Below are 12,928 nucleotides of genomic sequence, written 5' to 3'. Positions count from 1 at the left end.
GTCGTTTGCAGATCGAAATAAGAGACGCCTCCTCTAATGTGTAAACAGGAAATGAAAACAGAAAGCAATAAATAAATCACAAAGACATATTTCAGAACATGGGAAACATATCAAGTATTTAAATGGAAACATTTTATTATTTCATGAAACATATGAGCTCATTTGAATTATGAGGCAGCAACGTGTCTCTAAAAAAGTTGGACAGTGACAAAAAGGCTGGAAAAGAACATTTCACTAAACAGCAACAGCCGGAGCGACGCTGTAATCAGCTTATTTGGCAGCAGGTCAGGAACATGACAGCGTTTGAAAAGAGCTTCTCAGAAGATGAGCTGGGCAGAGGTTCACCAATCAGCTGAAAGCTGCCTGCAATCTGTGCGCTGCATTAGACAGACGCGAGTCTGTGGTGACATCAGTGCGTGGGCTCAGCGTGCCGCCCACACGTGCAGGTTAAAGCTGCATCATGCAGAGAAGAAGACAGATGCGACCGTGTTCCAGAAACAGCCCCGCCTCCTCCGAAGCTCCTTTAAAATCCACTGAAGCAAAGTGCAAACTGATCTGAGGTCAGAGTTCATCAGACGTCATGAAACAGGACGAAGCAGAGAAGCTAGAGACCGCCATCAGACCAGGACGGGACAACGTCCAGCAGCTGCTCAGCTCACAGACCATCACAGGCTAAAGGTTAAAGGTTAAAGAGGAGGACACGGACCCGTCCAACTTCTAAAGATGTAAATAAAATAAAAGTAAAATAAAAATAAGATGATTTTTGAATGGAATTGAAACTGAGATGTGTTTAAAATAGTTTAAAGAGTTTGTTTTCTGTGCTCCACTGTGAATAAACTCGGGGCAGCGTAACGGCAGCGTACACTGAACGACAGGCTTCCTGTGGTCAGCACTGAAACAACATGGACACATCTTTGGACGAAGATCAGACGAGGACACAGACAACATGACGCTGCTGACCTGAGTCCTCCAACAATACCACATCTTTGTGCCCATTAGAGGAAATAAGCTATTGGCTGTGGACTCCGAGCTTAACGAGAGAGAAAGTTTTAGGTGCACCTCCGTACAGCTACTCATCAAACCTCTTATGAAACACTTTCACTGGACGTCCGACCACATTTATGTTCTTGTTTATTTTTTCCACTGATTTAACTCTAAAGTTGGCAGAAGAGAGTTTGGTACGGGCGAAGCTTCTGACACACACACACACACACACACACACACACACACACACACACACACACACACACACACACACCTTGAGGCCTCGCGGCTGTAATAAGGGAAAGAAGAAAGGCCGCGTGGACGCTTCGTGCAGCTGTGCAGAAACAGAGACAGCAGACCTGCGGCTACATTTTTCTTCCTTTGTTCCAAAAATAAGAACAAATGTTTTAAAATGATCAGAAGTGGCAACAGCTTCACTCGCTTTGACCAACAATAAGCAGCTGTGATTGGTTATTTTGTGTCATTAAAGATGAAATTACATTTAGATTCACATACATGTTTGAAGTTTTATTCAACTTATTTTTGTGTCTTTGTGGTTTCTCGTCTCTACGTTTTGCATTTCTCAAACAAACTCATTTACTCCACAGAACTCTTACGTCTGTATAAAATTCCACCTCAGCAGCGCGGACACACCCCGGCCTTCTCTAAATACATTCCACACGTTAAAAGCCACAGAAATATTTACACGGTCACTGGCTGTGAGTTTTAATACCAGCCATATTCATTTCCACTCTGCGAGGCACGCCAGCGCTACTTCATTTGAAACATTTGATATACATACACGACCAGGGCCAATAACTCTGGCATGTGTGTTCGCTGCCAGCAGCGACTTCATTAAGCTGTTAAAACCTGAGGAAAAAGCCGAGAAGCCCTGGAAACATTTGAAGTGCGTTTTCACATTTACAGTGTTGTAAAGTTGTTATTTGTTCTGCTGGCAGCTCCGCTCAGTCAGGAGCGAGCACTACCTGGCAGACATCTCTGTTCAGCTTTGCTCCAGCGTCACGTTTCTCTCAAAGCAAACTGCTGAGAGGTGAACATTACGTATTTATGTATTTATTGGTAAGCCAGCTGGTTTGTTTGTTTAGCAATATTCCCGAAATCCACAGCCGGCAATGAATACAGATGCGCTCGTCAGTCATTTTCCAGCTAATCTCTCTTGACAGACTCAACGATCGATGCTCTTCTGTTGTTTTAAGATGAGATTGATTAAAACTCATTTCCAGAAGCACATTTAATGCTGGACTCTTCCTGTTATGTGCCGTTGGTTTTTCTTTGTTGTTGTTCTTTCAGATTTGAAGCTGATTTTATAAAAACATGCTGGGTACAGTGTAGGCTGCTGAAGCCAGATGGCATTTTAATAGTCCAGCCCTGATGAATAAATAGAGGCTGCAGGCGAAGAGGAGGCCAAAGCCAGGACGGCTCAACTGACCAGTCAAGTCAAGCCAGGTGATACCCACAATGCATTTCCCACCGAGCCTGACTGGGAGGCAGCCCGGGCACATATACAGACCACGTTTTGTCTACATTTCTGGAACCAGCAGGGAGACATTAGGCCTGAGCTGATGGTTTATTCTCTAAAATGAAAGCTCAGACTGAGCCATTTGCAGGAGGCAGGAAGGTGACAGACTTAATAACACTCAGAAAGATGTGCAAAGAGTATTTTGGTATTAAAGTGCTGACGATTAGCTTGCAGAGCATGAAACACGACAGGAGACGTGGAATTTCTTTTTCAGGGCCGTCTGATACCTACACTGTTCGGGAGTCAGGTGGGGTAGGGCCTGTCCTCGCACCAGGCGGCACGTGGAGCCGTCGCCACCGCAGACGCCGCAGTTATCCTCCCTGGCACCGCTGGCCAGCTGCCGATCGCAGCCCACCTCCTGCACACGCAACAAGCACAAAGACAGAGAAGAGGCTGAAACAAAGACAGCTGCAGGACAAAGTCAGGCTGGATTATGTCTCCGACCAACAGCGAGGACGTTCAGTCTAATTATAATTTACATGCCAAACAATAGTTTCCAACGATGGACAGTTTAGAGCCAGAAGCTCAACCAAAGTCTGTTTGTGCGCTTCTGAAAGTCGTTAAATGAACATTTGGTCATTTTTTTCTCAGCCAATGTCTGACTGCACTGCAACATAATTAAAACGGAGGCGTCCCCCGGCTCCCTCAGGTCTCTCTAACAGCCTGCTGACTGACTTCTGTGTGGAGACTCTGCAAGATGTTTACGCTCACACCCGAGCGCCTCAAGGCCTCATCTGCTCCTGTCATTGTTCCCGTCCATGGATGGACAGCCGGCAAAGTCAGAAACAGCAAACAGTGAAGCAGTTCGTCAAGGCAAAATCTGGACCCCCCAGTTCTTACCCACAGGTGATTAGCAAGCGAGATTAGCAAGCAAACAAGCTAGCCTCAGACAGCTAGCTCCTAAAACAGGAAGCGAGAACATTAAAGTAAAACTTAAACATTGTGTTTTAGTGTTGCAGCCTTCAAAAACTTTCTGGTTTTTCTGGTTTCTGGCACATTTTCACCACTGCTTTGTGTTTGCAGACAAATTAGCAAATGAGCATTTTCCAGCCCACAATGAGCTGCTTGCAACCAAACCAATCCCTCTGAGGTTTTCGGTGCAGCATTGTAAACCTCTTTGTGAATGATTATAGGCACGGAGTCACTTTAATTAAAGGTCAAAAAACAGAGTAAGTGCAATCATGTAAATATCTTGGGACCATAATCAACGAGAAACTGAATTCTGATGAGAATTGCAAATCGGTCTGCAAAAAGGATCACTGGAAACCTGTTCATTTCCACATTGACTGAACAATTTTAACTTTGTTTTATCTTTTTGTTTGGTGGTATGGTTCAGTCAGACCTCTGTCACAGAGAAAACCTCACAGAAGCAGACAGTGAGGTGGTCCAGTCGTCCGATAGGTGAGTCACAGCCCTGTTTGGCCTGTGCTCTAAACAGGTACGACGGATGGCTTTATCAATTCTAAGTCATGGTTCCATCCTCAGCTTCTTCCCTCAGGATGGGGGTTTGTAGTTCCAAGATGCAGGACGAAGCAAAGCTGCCGTCTCTAAACTTGAACGTTGAACCCTTCGTGGAGCAACAGCCAGCGAGCTCCATCAACCTGCTAACCAGTCAGGGAATACACAGTTGCTGCTTGTAGTCACAGAGGCGTCCAGGACTTCCACGATCATGGTGAATCATGAGATCACGAGAAGCTAAACCATCATCAGACATCCAGCCAAAGCTTCTGTTACCAAAAATGTTGACCCCTGCCCGAAGACTGTGTGTGTTCATACGGACGTATCTGACAATCTAGTTATTTCCAAATATAAGTCTGGGTTGCTAGGGAACAGTCAGATTTTGAGACTTCAAACTCTGTCAAGATGAGCTTGTACTACCTGGTAGAAGGTGATTTAATCAAATCTGGCCTATAATAATCTAGGATAAAATTCAACTTGGAAAACATTCAAACATATTCTGTATAATCAGTCCCATCTCTGTATTTCTTTGTGGGTCACTGGGACCTTGTATCCTGGCTTTAAATAACAAGACAAATTAAGTGTGACCAGGATGAGTGTGCAGGAAACGTTTCCTCCTCAGATGCACAGGACATAAACAAGACCGTCCCCGATTTCAAAAACAAGCTGCATATTTTTAAAAAGCAATAATGAAGCGTTCAGAATGCAGGACTGAAAATGACTCACGGCAAACTATGAATGCTTTTCTTTTACGACAGCAGTGACCAATGAATACACAGAAAGGCCCAGGTGGTCAAAATGATCCTACACGGACATGAAAATGGACGTCATCGATGAAGAGAACATCTGTCATCATCTGGGTCTAACCTGGTCTGCTCCTGGCTCCACTGTTAGTCATAAAGGGGGCTTGGCACAGCTTCTGGAATGAATGTGCTGAGAAGTGATGTGTGGTTCAAACGCTCTCTCATAGAGCAGGCAATGCCCACACAGAAAGGACGCAACTGGCAAGAGCATTCAAACCCAGGAACTTCCTGCCATGAGCCAGTATCACTAACCACTGCGTAAATCTAGCACTCTTAAACCACTTTTAAAGACCACTTGGTCAAGACTGCTAATGGCTGGAAACACCTTTCTCCATTCTGCAATATCACAATCGCAGATTTAGTTCTTTCAATCGTCACATTCAGCGCTATTTCTTAATTAGAAGACTTGAAGGGCTTTTAGCGTCCAATGAATTAACTTCAAGAAGTATTTTACACCAACCAGACATAACACTTTGACCTAATACTGCGTCGGTCCCCCTAACCCTTCGAAGCGTGGCCTCCGCTCGACCCCTGCAGGCGTGCTGTGGTATCTGCACCAACGTGTCAGCAGCAGGTCCGATATGTGTCTGTGTTAATGGGAATGTGAAGCTCAGTGGTACTGAGCTAACTTCTGTGTGGTTTGTAAGGAAAGGCTTTGTTAGTATCGATCGCCCATCCTGGGTTGTTATTTTTTTGTTTGTTTTCCTTTTTTTTTTTTTGTTCCAACATGAGAAGTTCTGTTTTGTATTTAGTGTAACAAGTTTTTGTGTTTCCCTCTTTTTTTCTTCATAAACTGTATCCAAAATCACTCAATAAAAACATTTTGAGTAGTTTTATTGATACAGCCCCAAATCACAACAACAGTCGCCTCAAGGTGCTTTATACTGTAAGGTCGACCCTACAAGAATACATACAGAGAAATACCCAACAATCATATGACCCCCTATGAGCAGCACTTTGGCGACAGTGGGAAGGAAAAACTCCCTTTTAACAGGAAGAAACCTCCAGCAGAACCAGGCTCGTTGCAGGTTCTGGTTGAACCTGCAATGATGGTGACTAGGGCTGGGTGTCGTCACTGATTTCTAGAATCGATTCTTTTCCGATTCACAAGGTCCCGATTCGATTCAATTCGATTTGAATCTGGGAAATTTTGCCTCAGACAGTCAGAAATATTATAATTCAGATCAGCACATTTACATATTTTTGTATCTATAAAAAGGAAGCTGACACTTTCCAGACTTTATCAAAGGTGTGAGCATCACAGCAGAGGCCTTTGTGTCAAAGCAGCTGAAGATAAAACACAGAAAAACATGAAAGAGATTTTCCTGGCCTGGATTTTATAAAAATATTCTGCAGTAGATCAAAAACGAAAGAAAACCATTAATCAACTTATGAACATTACCTCTGAAGTTTGATCAGAAACACGGCTGAGCATTTTGCATTTTGCATAATTTTAAAAAGTTTAAATTTGTTCAGAAGCCTGTTGACCTGCAGAAAATTAGGTTTTCTTTTCGGAAGTAAGTAATAGGAAACAAACAGCCCCGACCGTGTCCGTGCCGTCGGGTGAGAAAGGCGACATCGCACTGATCCCGATCCGTCGGCGGCTCCGTGCTTTGTGTTTACGTCTTTGTGCAGAAGCCGTGTACCTGCTCTCATTTACTGTCTTAGCTGTTTGGTGGTTGTTGAAATTGAGATCCTGGCATTTCGGGCAAAATAAATTTATATTAAAAAATCGATTCAGGATTTTAATGAATCGATATCACGTTATCCAAGACAGAATCGATTATAATCAATAAATCGATTATCAAAACCCTAATGGTGAGGTCGAGTCACATCCACATGGATGCAGGACCCAAGGTTTCCCAGCAGAACCTCCCCCAAACCATCACATTGTGACACACCCCTGGCCTGCAGAGTTGAGACGATGTGGTGTTGATACTGCTGTGATATCAGCCTTAAGGACAAAATGTTCACTCCCTCCCTGACATAGCTCGCCTACTAACAGGTGCAGCGATGAAGCGATGATCGGTGTTATTCTCGTCAGCGGTCAGAATGCCACACCTGTCCATGGCATCACTCTGCAAACTCTGTGGGGCGTACGCTTTGTGTGTCCTCCATGAAGTTTCTTACTTGCTAAAATAAATAAATAAAAGTAAATATTGAATTGATTTATGTCAGTTTTCATGCTCTGTATGCTTCTGACTCTTTGGACGTCGTTGTGACTTTGCCAGCTGCAGGAAATGTGGAAACTGGAAGCGGATGTGTTGTTATGGGGCATATGGAATGAACTCGCACTTTCACCCTGAACACAAACGCCTCTTTAGAGCAATCGCAGAGACCCTGTAAGCCGAGGATTATCGAGGTGACAAAGTGTGACGGGGAGACAAACACAGTGACAGACGACACGATGCACTGCAGCTCCCTGGGATCGACTCGTTTTCTGGTCTCCGTGTATACGTGTGGTGTATTATTAATCTACATAAACTACATGCAGCAGAGCAGGGACTGGCCTCATTCCGTCACTGACAAACTTCCCGCTTCAGAGCCGCTCGCTGCTCCACACTCCCACACCGTTAGTACCCGGCGTGCCCGGTGGCCTCTCGGCACGCCGGGTCTCGCAGCAGCTGCCATTAGAGCACGCATCCATCATCTGCCTCCCATGACTGCCCGTCTACCTGCGTGACTGAGTGTGTCTGGCCTCATTATTATTTTCAGTTTAATGATGTACCTGAAGCAGTCTGAGTGAATGCTGTCTCTTTGGAAACTGCCTGTTACATCCTGGCAAGTGAGGTTTGTGGCCAAACAACTTTAAAGTGGAGGAGAGGAGAACTTTTCAGCCCGGAGGAAGCAGGCTCATTTCTTTTCCTACCTGGATTCTGGCCAAACAGCTTCCCAGCAGGAACATTTCACAACACCGAGGCTATGTCCATACTAATATTGATAAATCTAAACAGTGTTTTTCAGTACCTGCTGTCTCAGCCTTCCACATACACACTGGAGACAGAGATTTATAAAGTTTGCTGCTATCAGTAAGCTAAAAATACACGACATATAGGAGTCCATATATACGCTTTTCCATATCCTTGAACATGTTCGCTCCTCGCACAGACCATGTTGTCTAGTGTTCACGTTGATGTTGTTAGGCTGGATCATTTGGGATTTCAGTGTTTCGAGCCGTGCCCTGAATATGTTTTAGTGCTTATGAAAGAGGAATTTTAGTGCAGAGAAGATGAAAGAGGAAGCAGCACAAAGACTCCTCCACAGTAACAGCCGTGGAAGCAGGAAAACTCCTAAAGCAGAAAATTATTGTGGGAGAAAAATCTAGGCTGAAGATGAAGAATAAAATGGAATAATTACTCCCACTCCTGTCGCCTCTAAAAGACTCCATCTAGACTTAACGCAGCTTACTATTTTTTTTCTTGTATTTTTGATCTTTTTTCTGTCTGTCGTTCTCCTGCTGCACTGCCGTCTTCTCCCTCTGATCGTGATCATTACACCGCGCTAAACAACGGCGTACGTACGGAAGTAGCTGTAGAGTAGGACCCTAACACAGACACCACGTGTCTACATACACACAAGACATTTTTAACCGAACAACAGAAGTAAAGGCAGGAAAAGAAAGTCCACAGGGTGCATTATTATGATTGCTTATTGAGAGAAAGTTCAGTTCTAGTTTTATTATTAGTTTGTCTTAGTTGAGTTTAGTCTGGTTTATGTCTGTTCCTGTTTGTCATGTGTCGTGTCCTTGTGTCCGCGTCTCTCTCCTTGTGTTCATTCCATGTCTCCTGTCTGTCATGTATGTCCACTCATTTCTCCATGTTTCCTGTTTTATTTTGAAAGTCTTGTTTCCATGTTCAGTGTGTTTAGTTTCGCTGTTTCCCTCGTCACCCTTCTGTGTATTTAGGTCCTCTGTCTCCCTCTGTTCAGTGTCGCGTCGTCTGTTTGTCTCGTGTCCTGTTACGTCAAGTCTCAGGATAGTTTTCATGCTGTTGTTCAGATTCACGTTCCACGTCACAGTGCTCACATTTAGGTTTTAGTTTAGTTTCTCGCCTCACCTTTGGTTATACTTCGCTTTCTCTCCCGTGTCTGCTTTTGGGTCCACACCTCAAACACATCGGCCATCCCGGCCATGACAGAAACGGCATTAAATACAGCTCCCTTTGTCTTTACTCTCCTTTTCCACTTTAATCAAAAATAGCACCTGCCGTTTAAAGTGTGCACTGAGCTGTGATTGGTTGATAGACACCAGGTGCCTCTGCTGGATGACTGAGGCATAAAAGAGACATCCAGGATTAAAGCAGCACAGGTCAGAGGACAGATGGATGGTAGGATGCGTTCAATGGCATCTGGATTTACTGAGTCAGCTCACGTCTTGGCTCATAATTCTGGCATTCCTGGTCCTCCATACAGGCAGAAAATACTCTTTGATGTTTTGCCTTTAGTGAGTTAAGATTGTGTTTTGTACAGAAATGTCAGCCCTGCACACATCACACACGTAAGAGGGTGAAAGGAAAAATGTGGAGAGCAGTGATTACACATGATGAGGGTATAAAATTGTGTCTTTACGAGAAAATCTCTGAAAATAGACAAAGAAGTTTTCAGAGATGCTGTTTTCAGCTGAATTCAACAATCGAGGAAATTACACATCATTGGCACGTGTCACATCCTTCCAACAGCACTGTTTTCTGCTGTGAGATTACCTTTTTCAGTTCACAAACCAAATCTTAGAAGCTCCTTCAGCTTTAGGAAGCCCGCGTAGTTTAACTTAGCGTCTGACAGATTCATCATAACTCACAGTAAAACTATGAAATGGGGAACTGGTGTTCTGGAGTGTGCAGCTGAGAAAAGAAGGCATCAGGCTGTCAGTGACTGAGCTGAGGTGTAATTCTGAGGATTAGAGGCGTCTAATCTGCAGTGTGTGCCACAAAATGTCAGATTAGTGCACCTAAGGAACGTCAGGGTTGTGCGAATATTTCATCCTCACTTCAGGTGACAAACTGTTATCAGGGAATTCAAATATCTGTTGGCACGTAATTTCATTCATTCGGGCCGACGCTGCAGTGCGGGCGTGAGCAGGTTCTCGCGTGTGAGGATTACCGTTGATTTGATTAGTCCTAATCAGAAATGAGTGGTGCTTCTCTGCTGACGCAGAATCTCAACCATTAGTGGCTGCAGGCCATCAGCACCACGGCGTCTCAGAAAAACTGCAGTTTTAGAGTCACTTCACGTCCAGCTGCATGGAGCTGCATGCACTCTCTGGACGTACACGCTGAGTAAAGCTGCATCACAGAAACCTCCTCCATCAATGACACATCTGAGGGTCTGGAACCAGCTGGTAGCAGAAGAAACCAACTCAGGTCAGCTGGTCACTGACCATTTGGTTGGTTGCTCATTTAATACAGTCTTAAAAACAGGAACAAAACAGTTGGACCTGATGTGCTTAAACTGCACAGACATGCAAATCCACCTGTCTGAGAGTGAAACACTCGTTCATGCATTTATTACTTCCAGGCTGCACGACTGTAACTCATTATTATCAGGAAGTCCTAAAAACTCCCTGAAAAGCCTTCAGCTAATCCAAAATGCTGCAGCAAGAGTCCTGACAGGGACTAGAAAGAGAGAGCAGATTTCTCCTGTTTTGGCTTCCTGTTAAATCCAGAATTCAAAATCCTGCTCCTCACATACAAGGTCTTAAATAATCAGGCCCCATCTTATCTTAATGACCTTGTAGTACCATATCACCCTATTAGAGCACTTCGCTCTCGCTCTGCAGGCCTACTTGTTGTTCCTAGAGTATTTAAAAGTAGAATGGGAGGCAGAGCCTTCAGTTTTCAGGCCCCTCTTCTGTGGAACCAGCTTCCAGTTTGGATTCAGGAGACAGACACTATCTCTACTTTCAAGATTAGGCTTCAAACTTTCCTTTTTGCTAAAGCATATAGTTAGGGCTGGACCAGGTGACCCTGAATCCTCCCTTAGTTATGCTGCAATAGACGTAGGCTGCCGGGGATTCCCATGATGCACTCACCTCTCTAACTCCCGGTGTGTTTATATGTAATTAGTTTTGTCTCTCTATCCCATCTCTGAACAGGAAAGTTAAAGAGTTACTTATCTGCTGTTCTACATCTTTTGTTGATGTTTTCAAACCTTCCTGGAAAATGAAAAGTTTTCCTGATGCTTTAACGTGTGTTTAATGTTGTAAAAGACTCAATTTTAATCCCGATGTCATCTCTGCCTAAACTCATTCTCACAGTGAGAATCAGGCCAACAGCAGATCCCCAGGGTCACACGTCACTCCTCATTAAGACGTTCTCAGTCTTTAAAATCAAAATGTGCCATTTTAAGAAAATATAAAAGGCTCTGTTTAAATGATGGGAACACTCACACACACACACACACACACACACACACGCACACACGCACACACACACACGCACACACGCACACACACACACACACTCACACACACACACACACACACACGCACACACACACACACACACACACACACGCACACACGCACACACACACACACACACACACACACACACACACACACACACACTGTGTCACATCAGAAGGAACTTGCGTTGAAGTTTATGAGCGGTTCTGGCACAGCGGCCGGAAACAACAGCCTCAGATCTAAACACTGAAACCTTCTGTTGATATTAAACTACCGCATATAAACACTGAACATTTTTATTTCGTGTCCTAATTGCTCCGTTACCCTGCAGCCACTTCACAGTGTTTATGTATCTTTGCGTTTGCTGAATGGAGGCGAGCGGAGCAGAGAGGGAGGAGGACAGCTTCTCCTCGGAGTAAATACAGGCTGAAGTATCGGACGACAGCTGCGGATGGAGAAAGCCTCTTACAACTTGTGTATAAAGACACCATTAAAGGATAATGTGTAATTTCAAGTGTCGGTCTGCGAATGCGTCGGCCTTTTCCATCCACGGAGCAGCGCGGTCGCAGGTGCAGTGTGATGCAGGCAGCTGGATGTGTATAAGCGGGGCGAGTTATTGGATTTGATGAGAAACCTGCTCTTTAAGGATTTTGTCAGCAGTTTGGTGGAGCTTACATGCTTTGATAAACCCTCTGGAGCTCTGCATAAACCACAGCGAATCATCTGCCTCCACCTCCTCCTGTCCCAGCTTCCTCCTTTGTCTCACCGACCCTCTGCATGTCCTCCTTCACTACATCCACGAACCTCCTCTGAGGTCTTCCTCTCCTCCTCCTGCCTGGCAGCTCCATCTTCATCTTCCTTTGTCCGATACCTCCATCCTCCCGCCTCTGCACATGTGCAAACCCTCTGATCAGACTCACCAGAGAAGCTCTCAACACCTTCAGCTCGACCTCCACCGTCTCCAGACCATCACAGCAGCTCTCACTACCGTCTTTTAAATCTTCCCTTTCAGGCCTGCTGCTCTTTTTCTGTCACAGATCACTCCTGACACTCGTCTCCACCCGCTTCACCCTGCCTGCGCTCTCTGTGGATGGTTGTTAAACACATCCACCTTCACTACCGCTGCTCTTTGCACATTCACCTTCCCACCTGTCTCCCTCTCATTCAGACACGTGTATTCTGTCTTGCTGCTCCTCTTCTTTCCAGAGCATACCTCCACCTCTCCAGGCTCTCCTCCACCTGTCTGCCTACTCTCACTACAGATCACAGCGTCGTCTGCAAACACCATAGTCCGCCTGCTCCTCCTGCTTGACTTCATCTGTCAGCCTTTCCATCACCGCTGCAAACAAGACGGGGGTCAGAGCAGCTTCCTGATGCGATCCCACCACCACCTTCATCCCATCAGTCGCTCCTACTGCACACCTCCTCGTACATGTCCTGCACCACCTTCACATCCTTCTCTAGCACTCCTGACTTCCTCTCACAGATCCACAAAGACCTGGCCAACATCTGCCCTCTCAGAGCAATCACAAGGAAACCTCTTTCTCATCGTGAAGCTGTCCTGCTGCTCACTGATCATCACCGCTCTTCTTCAACTACTCTCTGAAGCTAGCTTCATCCCACTGTAGTTCCTACAGATCTGCACTTTTGATCTTCTCCCTTCCTCAGGATTCCTCTCACTCTCCAAGATGATGTTGAACAATCTCCTGCCCTGTCTCAGAGACATCTGTAACCCAAATAAAA

At 45.1% G+C, this 12,928-nt stretch overlaps 1 protein-coding gene across 4 annotated transcripts in view; it reads right to left on the bottom strand.

The window, feature by feature from the left end:
• Positions 1-12,928, bottom strand: part of adamtsl3 (ADAMTS-like 3) — a 207,539-nt gene that overhangs the window by 79,887 nt on the left and 114,724 nt on the right. For all 4 annotated transcript variants that reach the window (XM_014411197.4, XM_014411201.4, XM_024803595.2 and 1 more), the window contains one exon: positions 2,756-2,882. In XM_014411197.4, coding sequence (XP_014266683.3) covers positions 2,756-2,882 — 127 coding nt within the window. The remainder of the gene's footprint in view (positions 1-2,755; positions 2,883-12,928) is intronic.

This window comes from Maylandia zebra, linkage group LG1 (assembly GCF_041146795.1).
Source record: "Maylandia zebra isolate NMK-2024a linkage group LG1, Mzebra_GT3a, whole genome shotgun sequence".
NCBI lineage: Eukaryota > Metazoa > Chordata > Actinopteri > Cichliformes > Cichlidae > Maylandia > Maylandia zebra.
The sequence above is the reverse complement of the archived record's forward strand: the minus strand, read 5'-3'. Positions and strand labels throughout refer to the sequence as shown.